Source organism: Aegilops tauschii, chromosome 5 (assembly GCF_002575655.3).
Source record: "Aegilops tauschii subsp. strangulata cultivar AL8/78 chromosome 5, Aet v6.0, whole genome shotgun sequence".
NCBI classification, from domain to species: Eukaryota; Viridiplantae; Streptophyta; class Magnoliopsida; order Poales; family Poaceae; genus Aegilops; species Aegilops tauschii.
The window spans coordinates 474,837,353-474,856,917 of NC_053039.3; the positions used below are offsets into that span (position 1 = coordinate 474,837,353).

The window sequence follows — 19,565 nt, forward strand, 5'->3', positions numbered from 1 at the left end:
GTGGCCTGACCGGTGGGTCCATCACGTCAGGAAAACGGTTAAAACGCTAGTGACTGGGGTTTTGAGTTTTTTGAAACAGCCGACCGCTCGTTTGATAGTTTTTTGAAAAAAATTAAAATCCAGTAGTTTTTTGAAACCCTAGCCTGTAAACTAGTAGTTTTATGCTATTTACTACTTCGAATCAAGAGAACACCGAGGTGCGCTGCCGAATCTACACGATCAGTACGCAAGTACGTCCGGACAGTTGGCCCAAGCCAATTAAGATTGAGCATATCCTGCTCGACGAAATAATTCACGTACGTACGCTACTGGATCGGCCCGGCAGATTAATAATTAAGCTAGCGGCTGCTTCTTTGCACGAGTCCGGGCGAGCAGCCACATACACATAAGCAATGATCGGCGAGCCCAATCCCTACACCACTCGATGCTCAAAGTGGTTTGTTCACGGACACAGCAATGATCGGCAACCATGTCATGCATGTGCGCGCGCCTGGACTGCTCCTGCCAATTATTGCAGCTAGCGCGCGCCGTTCACTTGCACGCAAGTACACACGCACGTACGGCCGGGTCATTGTTGTTTACTTTATCAGGCATTTAGCTACGTACGTAGTACGTGTAGTGTTACTGTTACCGGCCGGCCGTGAGGAGAGTAGTAGCATGCGTGGGACTAGTTAACACCGGGTGCGGGGCGGTAGTGGTTACGATCGTACAGATTCTTGCCGAAAAGAGGCCAGGCACCGGCAGATGGCGTGTAGATTTACAACCCATGCAACTCCGTGTAATGTAAACGTCCCGGAGATACCCCGTGATCCGTCATCTGTGTGCTCCATCCAACCATCGACCTCCCACGGCACTCGTCATATAATCACTACTCCGATCGAGTAGTGTGTTTCTGCAGGGAAGTGAGTTACTGTACGCACACACACACGCGCGCGCGCGCGCCCACACACACACACACACACACACACACACAGGGACAATGGATCGGAGGAGGATCAGGGTGCTCCTGGTGGAGGACGAGGAGATCCACAGGGTACGTCATCCTAATTTGTTCCTCAACTGATTCATGTCGGAGAGTAGACAGGCGGTCCAGTAGTGTGTACGTGATGTTTGTTCAGCTGATCATACATGTTGGAACGGCAGGTTGTGGCGAGAGCGGTGCTGAGGGCGGCCGGCGTGGAGGCGGACGAGGCGGAGAACGGCGCCGAGGCTGTGCGGCGCGTGCGGGAGCGCGTCGGAGGCGCCGGCGCCGGCGCGTACGACCTCATCCTCACGGACAAGCAGATGCCGATCATGGACGGCCACGAGGTATATACACCCGCGTCAGACACTCGACATGGCTTCCGCTTCTGTGTGCGTGTGTTCGCCTCGCCATCAACCCAGTCCGCCTGATGAGTACGTGTGGGTGTGGCACCGCCGGCCACGCGCGTGCGTGCGTGCGTGCGTGCATGCAGGCGACGAGGCAGATCCGGGCCATGGGGGTGACCACGACCATCGTCGCCGTGTCGAGCGACAGCCTCCCGTCGGACGTCCAGGCCTTCATCGCCGCCGGCGCCGACGACTTCACGCCCAAGGTGCATGCCGGTCCATCCAATCCGCCTGATCAATCGTGTTTTACTCCTGAATGAATCCTGATGCGCGTACCCAACGCCCATGACTCTCGCTCTGACCGTTTGCTGATGCACGCACCCATGCATGCAGCCGCTGACCAAGGAGAAGCTGAGCCACATTCTCTCCAAGTTCGGGCTTGCGTAGCGGCCATTAGTCAGTACAGTAGAATCTACTTAGCTTGGTTCAGGACTTCATGGTTCTCCACTTCTCCTTCTTCCGGTACATGGATTCGTGCTATTTATGTCCTTTTTTGCTTCGCTCATGTAAATATAGTGTATGGATTATCAGTGATGAATGGATTAGTGCTATTATTTCCTCCTTGTTTGCTCATGTAAATATAGTGTATGGGTTATTAGTGAATTGATTAACTCAATGCTATTACTTCCTCCTTGCTTCGCTCATGTAAATATAGTGTATGGATTATTAGTGAATGGATTAACTTAATGCTATTACTTCCTCCTTGCTTCGCCCATGTAAATGTAGTGTATGGATATTAGTGAATGACATATTGATTGTACTCCGGGAGATAATCGTTTGGACTTGTAAAATCGCAAGCCTGGTATGTGGTGGTCCTTTTCTTCTTTCGATGTTAAGATATGGTGGGCTTATTGGTTGGTCTATTTCGTTAATGGGCCTTGTGGGTCGTTATATATCTGAACTTTGTGTGATTGCCATGACTTCAGTCCTGGATCCTTATTTCTGACCCACATACACAGAACATACAGCTATCTTTTTGCAAACAATTTTTTTATACTTAGGGGTTAGAACTAATGATACGAAGGATATATATAATAAATATATATAAGAAAATAATAATAATTGAGACTGGACTTTCAGCCCTCGGGTGCACGGGCACCCTCATGAACAGTAAATTCAAAACAATATGGAAAAAGAATAAAACAAATCTGAAACTTTGGGGGATCAAATATGATCAAACATTCAACGTTCATGCAAAGTTTTAGCATCATCCCCGCAAAAAAAAAGATATGCCCCCCCCCCCCCCCCCCCCCCCCCCCCCCCCGCGCAAAAAAAAAGTTTTAGCATCAAAAAACATTCATGGAGCCCTCACAAAAAAAAACAAAATCAGTGTTCAAAGTTATGTTTACTTTTGAGCAGTCATTTTTTTTGTGAGGGCTCCTTGAGTGTTATTTCTGGCTGAAAATTTGCAAGAACATCAAAAGTTTGATCATATTTGATCCCCCAAAATTTCAGATTGTTTCGATTTTTTTCATACTGTTTTTAAGTTACTGTTCATGAGGGTGCCCCTGCACCCGGGAGCTGTCACACCTTTCCCATAATAATTACCTAGCTTGGGGTTACAAAATCTGCAACTCTTTTGGAATTGTAGCTTTGGCGGAAGCGAACTTCATAATTAACCTTCGTTATGGCTTCATATGAACATTACCTCTTGTTTTACGCAATAGCTAAAAACCCAAGTTGTCTGAATTTTGAATCGGGTCAGTCGATTCATGTAAGAAATAAAGAGGAGACGAGGCACAACACCAAGGCTGCAGACGGCAGCGTCGCTCTTGTTTTACACAATAGTTAAACCCAAGTTGTCATAATTTTGAATTCGGTCAGTCAATTCATGGAAGAAATAAAAGAGGAGATGAGGCACAACACCGAGGCTGCAGATGGCCGGTGTCTCAGGAGGAGGCAACTCACCCCATAGTCACTCCATTTTTTTTTACTGGACATATGAACACTACTACGGCAATGACTACTATGTGAAAATATCTTCACTACCAAGTACTCCCTCCGTCCGAAAAAGCTTGAGGGACAAGCTTTTTCGGACGGAGGGAGTACACTCTCCATTCCTATTGAACTGCAAAAAATTCTAATATTTAGGAACAAAGGTAGTAATAACTAGTAACTATAGCCATAAGAAATTTGTATATGCATTTTTCAAATGCTCCCTCCGATCCAAATTAATTGGCATTGGTTGCGTCAATTAATATGGATTGGAGGGAATACCAATTTTATATACAACAAAACCCTGGACTCGAAAAGGAAAATGTATACCCTCTATGGACTTGAGCGGAGTTATGAAGCCAAAACAATTCAAATGTATAAGCAGTAGTTCCCAAAACCACAACCCAACATTTCAACAGAACCAGTCTACCCAAACCTGCTTAAATATAGTGAACAGAGGATGCCAGAACAGAAGTCAGGAAGCAGTACAGTAAAAGCTCGCAATACTCTCAGCAATTCTACGAAGCAATGAAGACAAATACTCCCTCCGTTCCATAATACAAGAGTGTAAAAAATGCTCTTATATTATGGGACAGAGGGACTATAATAGAGGAGTACTAGCTGAAAAGACTTGTATCTTCTGAACTGAACTTCCATCTAATTAGCGCACCTAGTTCTTGGTTAATAATTCCAGCAACATCTTGGACAGAGTCATGCCGTTAATAATTTTTCATAAAAGACACAGTGCCCAAACAAAAAAGAGACTGAGGTACATCGCATCATTGTGAGAAAAATGACTACAAATAGGAGTAAGATTCTGGACAGAATTGCACCTGGCATGAATCAGGCTACAATCTTGGACAAGAGGAGATCCTTCAAAAGACCGGGGCAGTACTTGGTTAAAAAATCAAGGCCTTCAGACTCGATGAGCGCATTCAGATTCCCTGACGAGCTGAGGAATACCAAACATGCTTTCTTGAGCCCATGGCAGTGGTGCCGCTCCGCCAACGTCACGATGGCCGCCACGGAGCTCCTATTCATATGATTGCTCAGTTTATGTTCACAAATAAGCTTCAGCCTCGCCAAATCATACCTGTCCGCTGCAACAAGCAAATGCTGAGCCATGTTGTATTCTTCTTCCTGCTTCATATCCGGCAACGCGTCCGTGTACATGAAAGTAAGCAGAGCACTGAACACTTGTGCCTCCATGTCATCTATACGTATGGCATTTTTGGTGGTGCTCTCCTCCATGGAACCAAAGAACTCTGCTCTGAAAACAGGAGAGCGCGCCGCGAGCACGTACCGGTGCGCCGAGAACGTCTCCCCGCCCACTAGGAATTCGACATCGGCGCCTGCTTTGCTTGTCAGGAGATCCCCCAAGTGCCGATGCAAGTCAGACGATGGTACCACGATGGATGGCGTCTCCTGCCCGTGGAAGGACCCCAGCATAGCGACGTCGACCTTGACAGTGAAGGAATCGTCCTTGAGATGCTCTGATTTCTCCAATTCTTCCCTTTTGATAAACTTATCATATCCCCACATTTTATTCACAGCGTAATTATTCGTGAGGGTATGCTGGGTATAGAGAGGCACAGGATTCCCATGTTGGTCGAGTAAGCTGAACGTGGCTTGTGCCTTCACGGCCTCCGCCTCCGCGACGGTATCATCGAAGAGGAGAAAGAGGGATATAGTCGACGTCCTTGGAGGTCTCCCCGTTGGGATAGTAACGCACATGCCATTTGCGGCCTCCCACCTGGAACGGGCAACAGTCGATCCAATCGCCGTTGGGAACCTCCTGGGTGCGTGAGTAGCCGGAGATCTTGAGCAAGTGGTAGCCGCACACGGCGCTAGCAACGATGGAGGAAGCGGATACGCAGGGGAGGCCGTCGCCGCCGTCGTGCGAGGAGGTCGGCATTATGTACGGCGTGATCGGTTCGGCCGGTCGTGGTGGCGACGGTGTCAAGGCGAGGGTTTTGTTTTATGACCGGGTTTTGGGTGGACTCCGCCGCGGACACAGGCCGCGTATACGGTGCAGATCCGACGCCCATGCATGTACTACGTGCCAGAAAAGGAAAACCATCTTCGACAAAGAAACACGTGTTATACTCCACCACTTGTCGTAAGGTAAGAGCATCTCCAACAGCCGCGCTATATAAGCGCCGCACTGAAAAATCAGTGTTTTTAGTGCACGCGCTATCGCTCCGGGAATTCCAGCGGAGGCGTAAAAACCGCGCGCGCGGCATATCTAGTTCAGTGCGCGGACCGAAACGCCATCGCGCGCCGCTTATTTGCTGCGCCCGCTCCCGCGCGCTGGACTCTCGAGCGCTCGCTCGCAACTCCACCTACCCCATCTAGCCGCGGCGCCGCCACCGCCCGCACCACCACATTTATTCCGGCGACCGTTCCGGCGCTTCCCCGGCCAATCCCCGCGCCGCGGCAGCTTCATCCGTCTCCCTCTAGTCACAGCTGCCCCTCGCGCGCGGCAGTCCTCCGACGAACAGCGCCCGGCCGCTCACTGCCGCTCGGCGCCCGCAAGGTGTTCGACAAAATGCCCGCAAGGTATGTATTGCTCAAACTTCATGAATTTGGTGCATGTTGATTGTAGTTTTTATAGCCTAGTTTATATTGAACATTGTAGATGAGTTCGTCATATGATTCTTCTGAAGAAGAATTTAATATGAAAGAGGAGGAGGATCTTGCAATGATCCTAGCTATGCACATCAATAAAAAACCGAAGCACGGTGGTTCGGTTATGAGTCGGCAGAAAATTTGGAGGGATAGGATCGATGCCCATAACAGATTGATGAGGCACTATTTTATGGAGAATCCCACATACCCGGAGTCGTACTTTCGTCCCCGGTTTAGGATGAGCACCGAGTTGTTCAGGCGCATTGCAGAGAAACTAGCGAGCCATGACCGGTTTTTTCAGCAAAGGAGGAATACCGCCGGAGAGCTCGGGCATAGCACCTTTCAGAAGGTGACAGCCGCTTTGCGTATGTTGGCATACGGTATCCAGGATAATCTAGTTGATGATCACTTGGCCATGGGTGAGAGCCAAGCCATCATGTGTGTCAAGCGCTTCGCAGTCGGAATTGTGCAAGTGTTTGGCCAGGAGTATTTGAGATCTCCCAATGCTGAAGACGCCGTAAGGCTATTGGAGATGAACCAAGCTCGCGGCTTCCCAGGTATGCTTGGCTCAATAGATTGCATGCATTGGAGTTGGAAGAATTGTCCAAAGGCATGGCATGGGCAATTCCCGGCCAAAAAAGGGTTCCACTATAATCCTTGAAGCGGTGGCCGATCAAGAGACTTGGATTTGGCATGCTTTCTTTGGAATGCATGGATCTTTGAATGACATCAATGTTGTCAACTGGTCACCACTGATAAATAAGATTGCAAATGGCAATCTGCCACCGGTGCAGTTTGTAGCAAATGGTCGTACATACAACTACAACTACTATCTTGCGGATGGCATCTACCCAAAGTGGCAAACATTTGTGAAGCCGTTGAAAAACCAGAAGGTAAGAAAAATCTTGATTTCCACAATGCTCAGGCGGCGGCTAGAGAAGATGTGGAGAGAGCTTTTGCGATTTTGCAAGCCCAATTTTCTATTGTGAGAGGACCGGCTAGATTTTAGGATCAAAAGATGCTTTGGTACATCATGCACGCTTGTGTGATCATGCACAACATGATCATCGAGAATGAGCGTGGCCAAGACGTAGACTACTCTCAGTATGAGGCTATGAGCTCTTGGGACATCCCCTGCGAGTGCGGCGGAGGGCTGAAAGGGTGGCCCGTTTTGTTGCCTCCTATCATTGCCATTCGACGTCCCGCCGCGCATGATGATCTTTAGAAGGATCTCATTGAGGAGTGGTGGGCTTGGAATGGCCGACAAAGAGCATCATGTTTTGTGTGTTTGATGTTGTATTGTTGAACTATTTGTTGTATTGAACGATAAACTATTTGTTTGAGTTGTAATAACGAAATTGAACTATTTATTGTTGATTTATTTTGTTTGTGTTTGATCTTTTTCTTGTGTTTGGAGCGCATATGTTGTTTGTGCGAGGGTCGCGCGCTGCATTTTAGCGCGGCTGCTAGAGTCAGCACTGCCCGCTGCGTCAAACCAGACGATGAGCACGCAGCAAAGTAGTTTTTAGCGCGCGGCACGTTGGGCTATTGTTGGAGATGCTCTAACCAAAGTTTTTCCTGGCTGCAAAACCATGTGATCGGTCCCGGGTAATGTCCAGTATCAATGTCTAGATCTCTACTTTCCTCAAAGAAAAATTTGTCTACAACTCTACCATATATAAATGGTGAAATGTTTTGAAAAATGTTAACTAGCTGACATCAGTTTTTTGGCGAATCTTAACGAACGACCCACTGGCCGTCTAATGGCAAACACGAATGCTAAAGCGGTTGAGGGTCGCCACGTTAGCTGAAGTCATCGTTCACTCAGTTATTGTCCTCGTGCAAACGACTTATTTCGAGCACGACCTTATCCTCTTACGCAGCACACAACACATCTCACTCCCCATTTCTCTCCGTCGCCTTTCACTCACCTTCTCCTTGCCGGCGAACGCGGCTGGATGGCTCTCACATGCGGCGGGAGGTGCCGATGGCGCGGTTTTCTCTCCGAAACATTTTCAATGTCTCCAAAATTTTTGTTGGTGACTTTCTCTCAAGCTCCTAACCACCTAGTACTCAGCAGATCGATGACCCTTAAACGTGCGACCCCTGTGGGCTTGGTGAAGTATAGACATGTCTGGAACTCTTTCCGATCAATGATCAATAGCGGAACCGTGGACATTCATATTGACCCTCGTACCCACACGAATAATATTCAAGTGAACCTGTTGAGGGAGTCCTGGACTAAGGGGTCCTCGGGCGTCCGGCCTGTTATCCTTTGGGCCGGACTGATGGGCTATGAAGACATGAAGACCGAAGACTGTACCCGTGTCCGGATTGGACTCTCCTTGGCGTGGAAGGAAAGCTTGGCGACCAACCATGAAGATTCCTTCTTATGTAACCGACTCCATGTAACCCTAGATCTCTCCGGTGTCTATATAAACCGGAGAGTGTAGTCCGGATAGAGGGACATTACCATATTCACATAGGCTAGACTTCTAGGGTTTAGCCATTACGATCTCGTGGTAGATTAACTCTTGTAATACTCATATTCATCAAGATCAATCAAGCAGGAAGTAGGGTATTACCTCCATAGAGAGGGCCCGAACCTTGGTAAACATCGTGTCCCCCGTCTCCTGTTATCATCGATCCCAGACGCACAGTTCGGGACCCCCTACCCGAGATCCGCCGGTTTTGACACCGACATTGTGCTTTCATTGAGAGTTCCACTGTGCCGTCGGCAAAGGGCTCGATGGCCCCTTCGATCGTCAGTAATGATGTTGTCCAGGGAGAAACCTTCCTCCCCGGACAGATCTTCGTATTCGGTGGCTTCGTACTGCGGGCCAACTCGCTCGGCCATCTGGAGCAGATCGATAGCTACGTCCCTGGCCATCAGGTCAGATTCGGAAGCTTGAACTACACGCGGACATCCGTGAAGACTTGATCTTCAACGGATTCGAGACCGCGGCCACCGCTCCCCTTCGCCCCGATGAGCATGGCTTAAACCTGTCATCGGGCCCCATCCATGAGATAGCTCCTGCAACAACTCCGGCCTTAGATCTGGAGCAGATCGAGTCATCCGAAGATGGGAACCTCAACCCCATGACGGAGGCTACTGATCCCGTGGCGTTGGAGCCGCACACAGATTTTACTTCATATGATATCTGCATCAACGGAACCCCGGACTCGTCTCCGGCGACAAATTCCGAACCCTGCGAGTCCGCGGATACCGAACTCGATCGGTTATCGATCTTCAAGTTTAGTGCCGCAAACGTCTTCCAACACTGGCCCATGGGCGACGTACTAAACTCACTAAAAAACCTATCCCTGGTAGGTGAATAGCCGCCGAACTATATTCGGTTCGAACTTACGGTGGATGATGGGGAATTTTGCTTCCCACGCGCCACCCACTTCATAGCCACTATGGAAGACCCAACCAACACGCGTGACCCCTGCTCCGAAGACATCGACGGTATGGACGACGATGAGGAGCAAGGCCAGAACTTACCATCCGCTAGACACGGGACGACCACTTCCTGGTACGACGTATGTATGGTAGACACACCCAACAACGATCTAGACGATGACAAGGAGGATCCAGTTAAGGATAAACCTCCCGACACACAGTCCGAACACCGGCGCCCCAGGCGCCGCTCTCAGTCACGTCGCTAAGAGAAAACAATACTAGCACCGGAGATGATAACACTCCGGACAACGAAGACCCTGTTGAGGTAGGATCCGAACAGGAGGAACAGGAAAGCGGACAAGATAGCCCTGATGAATAGGTCATATATGGAGACTCGGAGGATAGTAATTATCTCCCACTCTCCGAGGAAGAGGAGAGCCTCGGCAACGAGGATTTCATTGTGCCCGAGGAACCTCTCGAGCAGGAGCGCTTTAAACGCCGGCTAATAGCCATGGCAAGGAGTCTAAGGAAGAAGCAGCTGCAGCTTCAAGCGAGCCAAGATTTGCTCAATGATAGATGGACCGAGGTCCTGGCCACCGAAGAATACGGCCTTAGCGGCCCAGACAAAAGCCACCCCAAGTGCGGGGCGCTGGAGCCCGTATCACCATCGAATAACGCGGTAGGACGACCACAGTTCGGTCCGGATAAAGCAGTAGCCCAAGCAGAACACCGTACCACCCCATCCGGCCATAAAAACAAGAACAAAATAGCTCGGGGGAACACTCGTGACATCCACCAAGACCTGGAGGGTAGAGCAGGATGCACAAGATCGACGTACAGACCGCGGGGATATGCCCCGATCGATGATGATGGTCATTTAGTCGGACACAACAGACCCGACCATGCCCGGTCCGAAAGCCGCAAATGGCATCCACCGGAGGTGCTTCACAGTGTGGCCCAACATAGAGGAGCCGCACCCCCTCTCTGCTTCACTGATGAGGTAATGGAGCATGAGTTTCCAGACGGATTTAAACCCATCAACATCGAATCATACGATGGAACAACAGATCCCGCGGTATGGATTGAGGATTTCCTCCTCCATATCCACTTGGCTCGCGGAGACGACCTTCATGCCATCAAATACCTGCCTCTCAAGCTCAAAGGGCCAGCGCGGTACTGGCTAAACAGTTTGCCAGAAAATTCTATTGGCAGCTGGGAAGATTTGGAAGACGCCTTTCGAGACAACTTCCAAGGAACATATGTCCGGCCGCCAGATGTCGACGACTTAAGTCATGTTGTCCAGCAGCCCGGCGAGTCAGCCAGGGAGCTCTGGACTAGGTTCTTAGTCAAAAAGAACCAAATCATCGACTGTCCGGACGCGGAAGCCCTCGCGGCCTTCAAACAAAGCATCCGGGATGAATGGCTAGCACGTCACTGCTACCTCTTGAGCACTGCGTTGGTTTTCCCTTGAAGGGGAAAGGGTGATGCAGCAAAGTAGCGTAAGTATTTCCCTCAGTTTTTGAGAACCAAGGTATCAATCCAGTAGGAGGCTACGCGCGAGTCCCTCATACCTACACAAAACAAATAAATCCTCGCAACCAACGCGATAAGGGGTTGTCAATCCCTTCACGGTCACTTACGAGAGTGAGATCTGATAGATATGATAGGATAATATTTTTGTGATAAAGATGCAAAGGAAAATAAAAGCAAAGTAAAAACAAAGGAAATAACTAAGTGTTGGAAGATTAATATGATGAAGATAGACCCGGGGGCCATAGGTTTCACTAGTGGCTTCTCTCAAGAGCATAAGTATTTTACGGTGGGTGAACGAATTACTGTTGAGCAATTGACAGAATTGAGCATAGTTATGAGAATATCTAGGTATGATCATGTATATAGGCATCACGTCCGAGACAAGTAGACCGACTCATGCCTGCATCTACTACTATTACTCCACTCATCGACCGCTATCCAGCATGCATCTAGAGTATTAAGTTCATGAAAACAGAGTAACGCCTTAAGCAAGATGACATGATGTAGAGGGATAAATTCATGCAATATGATAAAAAAACCCCATCTTGTTATCCTCGATGGCAACAATACAATACGTGCCTTGCTGCCCCTACTGTCACTGGGAAAGGACACCGCAAGATTGAACCCAAAGCTAAGCACTTCTCCCATTGCAAGAAAGATCAATCTAGTAGGCCAAACCAAACTGATAATTCGAAGAGACTTGCAAAGATAACCAATCATACATAAAAGAATTCAGAGAAGATTCAAATATTGTTCATAGATAATCTTGATCATAAACCCACAATTCATCGGTCTCAACAAACACACCGCAAAAAGAAGATTACATCGAATAGATCTCCACGAGAGAGGGGGAGAACATTGTATTGAGATCCAAAAAGAGAGAAGAAACCATCTAGCTACTAACTATGGACCCGAAGGTCTAATGTAAACTACTCACACTTCATCGGAGAGGCTATGGTGTTGATGTAGAAGCCCTCCGTGATGGATGCCCCCTCCGGCGAAGCTCCGGAATAGGCCCCAAGATGGGATCTCGTGGGTACAGAAGGTTGCGGCGGTGGAATTAGGTTTTTGGCTCCATATCTGATCGTTTGGGGGTACGTAGGTATATATAGGAGGAAGGAGTACATCGGTGGAGCAACAGGGGGCCCACGAGGGTGGAGGGCGCGCCCTGGGGGGGGGGGGCGGGCCCCCTACCTCGTGGCCTCCTCTTTTGTTTCTTGACGTAGGGTCCAAGTCTCCTGGATCATATTCTTCCTAAAAATCATGTTCCCGAAGGTTTCATTCCGTTTGGACTCCGTTTGATATTCCTTTTCTGCGAAACTCTGAAATAGGTAAAAAATAGCAATTCTGGGCTGGGCCTCCGGTTAATAGGTTAGTCCCAAAAATAATATAAAAGTGGATAATAAAGCCCAATATTGTCCAAAACAGTAGATAATATAGCATGGAGCAATAAAAAATTATAGATACGTTGGAGACGTATCAGTCACCTCGGCCAGGAAGGACCCAAATCCATGACAGCCCTTACCGCTCTAATGACTCGCTTTTGTGCGGGAGAAGACAACTGGCTCGCTCGTAAAAGCAACAATGCCGGTGACCTGGGCACTTCCGAAATCCGAGACGGCAACGGCAAGCCACGACGAACCGAACACAACAGTCGCAATAACAATGAAAGATCACGCGACATAGCGGTCAACGCTGGATTTAACAATACAAAACCCGGTCAACAGAAGAAGCCAGTGAAGGCAAACCAAGACGAACCATCCACCGTTGACAGGATATTGGACCGACCTTGCCAGATCCACGGCCACCCTGATAAGCCAGCTAATCATACCAACAAAAACTGTTGGGTCTTCAACCAGGCAGGCAAGCTCAACGCCGAACACAAAGGGAGGAGGCCACCAGGCGATAAAGACGACGGACCGGCTCACCAGCCAAACACCAGAGACCAGAAACAGTTTCCCTCCGAAGTTCGACCACTCCCGGAACGGAAATAGCAGTTCGGCTTCCGCCACCCACCTCATGTACCAGCAAGATTTACACCGCGCGTACATCACTACGCACTCAAGATACCATGGGCATCGGCGGAAGCACAATACGGAAAACCTGCAAGCACTCCCGTAACGTTTTTTATCTGCTTTTCTTTTTTATTTCTTTATTATCTCTTAAAAACAGGTGACGAAAAGGACAACACCTACAACGGACTCTCTCGAAGTTCGGATCCGTACACTCACCTAAGGGGGCTACTTCCGTTAAGGATTCCCCTCACCGAGGATGGGCGGCGCAGACGTGCGACAGGAGGTTCAAAACAACTTTTTGTAGACCGTACTCTTTATTTTTGAGCCTGTACTATGCTTTGTTTCCTCCGTTCCCGACCCCGAGCATGTCAAATAGCCGGGTTTGTGGTTTTTTATATGAATTTATCATTGGCATATTGCTCCACTCCCAGTATACTTTATCCGAACTAATCTTCCATACTCTTTTAACAATGAGTACGGCCTTAACGGCTGCTTTACAGATGCACCTCGGCATAGTCTGCCAGGGGCTCGGTATGGGAACAAATGAGTTGCCAGTAAAAGTCTGAACAACTCTATAGCGTACTTCGGCGTCGCAAGTTTGGCCTTATATGCATCAGTTCCGAATCATTGTCTTGGGTCAATAGTTGGGTTGCCCGGCTCCTGTGCTTGCTACCCTACGTTCCACTCTATCGGCTAGGGTAGTAAAGGGAGAACTACTGCGATTGTGCCCTGGCTTAAACCAGATGAGCACCTCAGTAGAGAAAGCCGAAAACTGACTGTCATGATGCGGTGAGAGCTGGTCAACCACTTGATGACTTATTCGAATCTTTAGCGATTCTCCGTGTCATACGAGGGATCTTTTTTAGATCAAAATATGTAAGGCACCATACGCCGTATACATACCAGGGGCTATGTCATAGCCCCACCATAAAACTCCTATGGCTAAGTGAAAGTGTTAACGCCCTGTAGTCCGATTGCCTGGTTCGCCGCATTATCACCTCCTTCACGGAGCAAGACGTTGGATAAAGAGTGATTAAATGCTTTTCCGAACACCCCCGTACTTCCTATGAGGGGGCTGAAGCCGACGACTGGAAAACTTTCAGATTACATTAAAACGGCCGCACAGAAGGAATACAAGCTTTCGAGCAACACACAAAATTAGATTAACTATAGTGATGTCTGTCACAACCCTTATACACATCACTCGAACATTATGTCTTTCGAGCATTGATCCTCTATCAAGCGGGAGGCCTCCAGGACGTCTTCAAAATAATGCTCCGGCTCATAGCGGTCCTTGCCCTTGGGCGGACTCTTCGCCGCAACATCAACGGCCTTCATCTTCCCCCAGAACGTCTTGACTCGGGCAAAGGCCATCCGTGAACCTTCAATGCACGCCGACCGCTTCACAGCGTCGATACGCGGCACCGCATCAACAAGACGCCGCACCAGGCCAAAGTAGCTCTTTGGAACAGGCTCATTTGGCCACAACCGGATTATGACGTTCTTCATGGCGTCACCGGATATCCTATGAAGCACGGCCCATTGGGACATCTGTTCATTCAGCAATAGAGGGCGCTTTGATGCGCCAAATTGTGTTGGGAATCGTAGCATAATTTAAAATTTTCCTACGCTCACCAAGATGCATCTATGGAGTGTACTAGCAACGAGGGGAAGGGAGTGCATCTACATACCCTTGTAGATCGCGAGCGGAAGCGTTCCAATGAACGTGGATGACGGAGTCGTACTCGCCGTGATCCAAATCACCGATGACCGAGTGCCGAACGGACGGCACCTCCGCGTTCAACACACGTACGGTGCAGCGACATCTCCTCCTTCTTGATCCAGCAAGGGGAAAGGAGAGGTTGATGGAGATCCAACAGCACGACGGCGTGGTGGTGGATGTAGCGGTTCTCCGGCAGGGCTTCGCCGAGCTTCTGCGAGAGAGAGAGAGGTGTTGCAGGGGAGGAGGGAGGCGCCCAAGGCTGTAGGTTGCTGCCCTCCCTCCCCCTCCTTTATATAGGCCCCTGGGGGGGCGCCGGCCCTGGGAGATGGGATCTCCAAGGGGGGGCGGCGGCCAAGGGGGGAAGGGGTTGCCTTGCCCCCCAAGGCAAGGGGGAAGCTCCCCCCTAGGGTTCCCAACCCTAGGCGCATGGGGGGAGGCCCAAGGGGGGCGCCCCAGCCCACTAAGGGCTGGTTCCCTTCCACTTTCAGCCCATGGGGCCCTCCGGGATAGGTGGCCCCACCCGGTGGACCCCCGGGACCCTTCCGGTGGTCCCGGTACAATACCGGTAACCCCCGAAACTTTCCCGGTGGCCGAAACTTGACTTCCTATATATAATTCTTCACCTCCGGACCATTCCGGAACCTCTCGTGACGTCCGGGATCTCATCCGGGACTCCAAACAACTTTCGGGTTTCCGCATACATATATCTCTACAACCCTAGCGTCACCGAACCTTAAGTGTGTAGACCCTACGGGTTCGGGAGACATGCAGACATGACCGAGATGCCTCTCCGGTCAATAACCAACAGCGGGATCTGGATACCCATGTTGGCTCCCACATGTTCCACGATGATCTCATCGGATGAACCACGGTGTCGAGGATTCAATCAATCCCGTATGCAATTCCCTTTGTCAATCGGTATGTTACTTGCCCGAGATTCGATCGTCGGTATCCCAATACCTTGTTCAATCTCGTTACCGGCAAGTCTCTTTACTCGTACCGCAATGCATGATCCCGTGACTAACGCCTTAGTCACATTGAGCTCATTATGATGATGCATTACCGAGTGGGCCCAGAGATACCTCTCCGTCACACGGAGTGACAAATCCCAGTCTCGATCCGTGCCAACCCAACAGACACTTTCGGAGATACCCGTAGTGCACCTTTATAGTCACCCAGTTACGTTGTGACGTTTGGCACACCCAAAGCACTCCTACGGTATCCGGGAGTTGCACGATCTCATGGTCTAAGGAAAAGATACTTGACATTGGAAAAGCTCTAGCAAACGAAACTACACGATCTTTTATGCTATGCTTAGGATTGGGTCTTGTCCATCACGTCATTCTCCTAATGATGTGATCCCGTTATCAATTACATCCAATGTCCATAGTCAGGAAACCATGACTATCTGTTAATCAACGAGCTAGTCAACTAGAGGCTTACTAGGGACACGTTGTGGTCTATGTATTCACACATGTATTACGATTTCCGGACAATACAATTATAGCATGAATAATAGACAATTACCATGAACAAAGAAATATAATAATAACCATTTATTATTGCCTCTAGGGCATATTTCCAACAGTCTCCCACTTGCACTAGAGTCAATAATCTAGTTACATTGTGATGAATCGAACATCTATTGCGTCCTGGTGTTGATCATGTTTTGCCCTAGGGAGAGGTTTAGTCAACAGATCTGCTACATTCAGGTCCGTATGTACTTTACAAATATCTATGTCGCCATTTTGAACACTTTCACGAATGGAGTTGAAGCGATGCTTGATATGCCTGGTCTTCCTGTGAAACCTGGGCTCCTTCGCAAGGGCAATAGCTCCAGTGTTGTCACAGAAGAGAGTCATCGGGCCCGACGCATTGGGAATCACCCCTAGGTCGGTAATGAACTCCTTCATCCAGACTGCTTCCTGTGCTGCCTCCGAGGCTGCCATGTACTCCGCTTCACATGTAGATCCCGCCACGACGCTTTGCTTGCAACTGCACCAGCTTACTGCTCCTCCATTCAAAATATACACGTATCCGGTCTGTGACTTCGAGTCATCCAGATCTGTGTCGAAGCTAGCGTCGACGTAACCCTTTACGACGAGCTCTTCGTCACCTCCATAAACGAGAAACCTATCCTTAGTCCTCTTCAGGTACTTCAGGATATTCTTGACCGCTGTCCAGTGTTCCATGCCGGGATTACTTTGGTACCTTCCTACCAAACTTACGGCAAGGTTTACATCAGGTCTGGTACATAGCATGGCATACATAATAGACCCTATGGCCGAGGCATAGGGGATGACACTCATCTTTTCTATATCTTCTGCCGTGGTCGGGCATTGAGCCGTGCTCAATTGCACACCTTGCAATACAGGCAAGAACCCCTTCTTGGACTGATCCATACTGAACTTCTTCAATATCTTGTCAAGGTATGTACTCTGTGAAAGACCAATGAGGCGTCTTGATCTATCTCTATAGATCTTGATGCCTAATATATAAGCAGCTTCTCCAAGGTCCTTCATTGAAAAACACTTATTCAAATAGGCCTTTATACTTTCCAAGAATTCTATATCATTTCCCATCAATATATGTCATCCACATATAATATGAGAAATGCTACAGAGCTCCCACTCACTTTCTTGTAAACACAGGCTTCTCCATAAGTCTGTGTAAACCCAAACTCTTTGATCATCTCATCAAAGCGAATGTTCCAACTCCGAGATGCTTGCACCAGCGCATAGATTGAGCGCTGGAGCTTGCATACTTTGTTAGCATTCTTAGGATCGACAAAACCTTCCGGCTGCATCATATACAACTCTTCCTTAAGGAAGCCATTAAGGAATGCCGTTTTGACGTCCATCTGCCATATCTCATAATCATAGTATGCGGCAATTGCTAACATGATTTGGACGGACTTCAGCTTCGCTACGGGTGAGAAAGTCTCATCGTAGTCAACCCCTTAAGTCGAGCTTTGTAGATGGTCACATTACCATCCGCGTCCGTCTTCTTCTTAAAGATCCATTTGTTTTCTATGGCTTGCCGATCATCGGGCAAGTCAGTCAAAGTCCATACTTCGTTTTCATACATGGATTCTATCTCGGATTTCATGGCTTCTAGCCATTTGTCGGAATCCGGGCCCGCCATCGCTTCTTCATAGTTCGAAGGTTCACCGTTGTCTAACAACATGATTTCCAGGACAGGGTTGCCGTACCACTCTGGTGCGGAACGTGTCCTTGTGGACCTACGAAGTTCAGTAACTTGATCTGAAGCTTCATGATCATCATCATTAACTTCCTCCCCTGTCGGTGTAGGCACCACAGGAACATTTTCCCGCGCTGCGCTACTTTCCGGTTCGGAAGGGGTGACTATCACCTCATCAAGTTCCACTTTCCTCCCACTCAATTCTTTCGAGAGAAACTCCTTCTCCAGAAAGGACCCGTTCTTGGCAACGAAGATCTTGCCTTCGGATCTGAGGTAGAAGGTATACCCAATAGTTTCCTTAGGGTATCCTATGAAGACGCATTTTTCCGACTTGGGTTCGAGCTTTTCAGGTTGAAGTTTCTTGACATAAGCATCGCATCCCCAAACTTTTAGAAACGGCAGCTTAGGTTTCTTCCCAAACCATAATTCATATGGTGTCGTCTCAACAGATTTCGACGAAGCCCTATTTAAAGTGAATGCGGCAGTCTCTAAAGCATAGCCCCAAAATGAGAGAGGTAAATCGGTAAGAGACATCATAGATCGCACCATATCCAATAGAGTGCGATTACGACGTTCGGACACACCATTTCTCTGAGGTGTTCCAGGCGGCGTGAGTTGTGAAACTATTACACATTTCCTTAAGTGTGTACCAAATTCGTGACTTAAATATTCTCCACCACGATCTGATCGTAAGAATTTTATTTTCCTGTCACGTTGATTCTCAACTTCACTCTGAAATTCCTTGAACTTTTCAAAGGTTTCAGACTTGTGTTTCATTAGGTAGACATACCCATATCTACTTAAATCATCAGTGAGAGTGAGAACATAACGATATCCTCCGCGAGCCTCAACACTCATAGGACCACACACATCGGTATGTATGATTTCCAATAAGTTGGTTGCTTGCTCCATTGTTCCGGAGAACGGAGTCTTGGTCATCTTACCCATGAGGCATGGTTCGCACATGTCAAATGATTCGTAATCAAGAGACTCCAAAAGTCCATCTGCATGGAGCTTCTTCATGCGCTCGACACCAATGTGACCAAGGCGGCAGTGCCACAAGTATGTGGGACTATCGTTATCAACTTTACATCTTTTGGTATTCACACTATGAACATGTGTAACATCACGTTCGAGATTCATCCAAAATAAACCATTGACCAGCGGGGCATGACCATAAAACATATCTCTCAAATAAATAGAACAACCATTATTCTCGGATTTAAATGAGTAGCCATCTCGAATTAAACGAGATCCAGATACAATGTTCATGCTCAAAGCTGGCACTAAATAACAATTATTGAGGTTTAAAACTAATCCCGTGGGTAGATGCAGAGGTAGCGTGCCGACGGCGATCACATCGACCTTGGAACCATTCCCGACGCGCATCGTCACCTCGTCCTTTGCCAGTCTCTGTTTATTCCGTAGTTCCTGCTTTGAGTTACAAATATGAGCAACCGCACCGGTATCAAATACCCAGGAGCTACTACGAGTACTGGTAAGGTACACATCAATTACATGTATATCACATATACCTTTGGTGTTGCCGGCCTTCTTCTTGTCCGCTAAGTATTTGGGGCAGTTCCGCTTCCAGTGACCACCTCCCTTGCAATAAAAGCACTCAGTCTCGGGCTTGGGTCCATTCTTTGACTTCTTCCCGGTAACTGGTTTACCGGGCGCGGCAACTCCCTTGCCGTCCTTCTTGAAGTTTTTCTTACCCTTGCCCTTCTTGAACTTACTGGTTTTATTCACCATCAAC

General features: G+C 48.5%; 1 protein-coding gene and 1 pseudogene across 1 annotated transcript; one reads left to right on the forward strand and one right to left on the reverse strand.

The window, feature by feature from the left end:
- The first annotated feature begins 880 nt into the window (after nucleotides 1-880).
- On the forward strand, nucleotides 881-2,063 carry LOC109743824 (two-component response regulator ORR41-like). The gene is made up of 4 exons (XM_020302909.4): nucleotides 881-1,033; nucleotides 1,144-1,308; nucleotides 1,455-1,574; nucleotides 1,702-2,063. Exons 1-4 carry the CDS (start codon nucleotides 980-982, stop codon nucleotides 1,753-1,755), a joined length of 393 nt encoding a protein of 130 aa, XP_020158498.1. The 5' UTR covers nucleotides 881-979; the 3' UTR covers nucleotides 1,756-2,063.
- Nucleotides 2,064-3,819: 1,756 nt separating this feature from the next.
- Nucleotides 3,820-5,218, reverse strand: LOC109743823 (BTB/POZ and MATH domain-containing protein 2-like; annotated as a pseudogene).
- Between the last annotated feature and the right edge of the window lie 14,347 nt (nucleotides 5,219-19,565).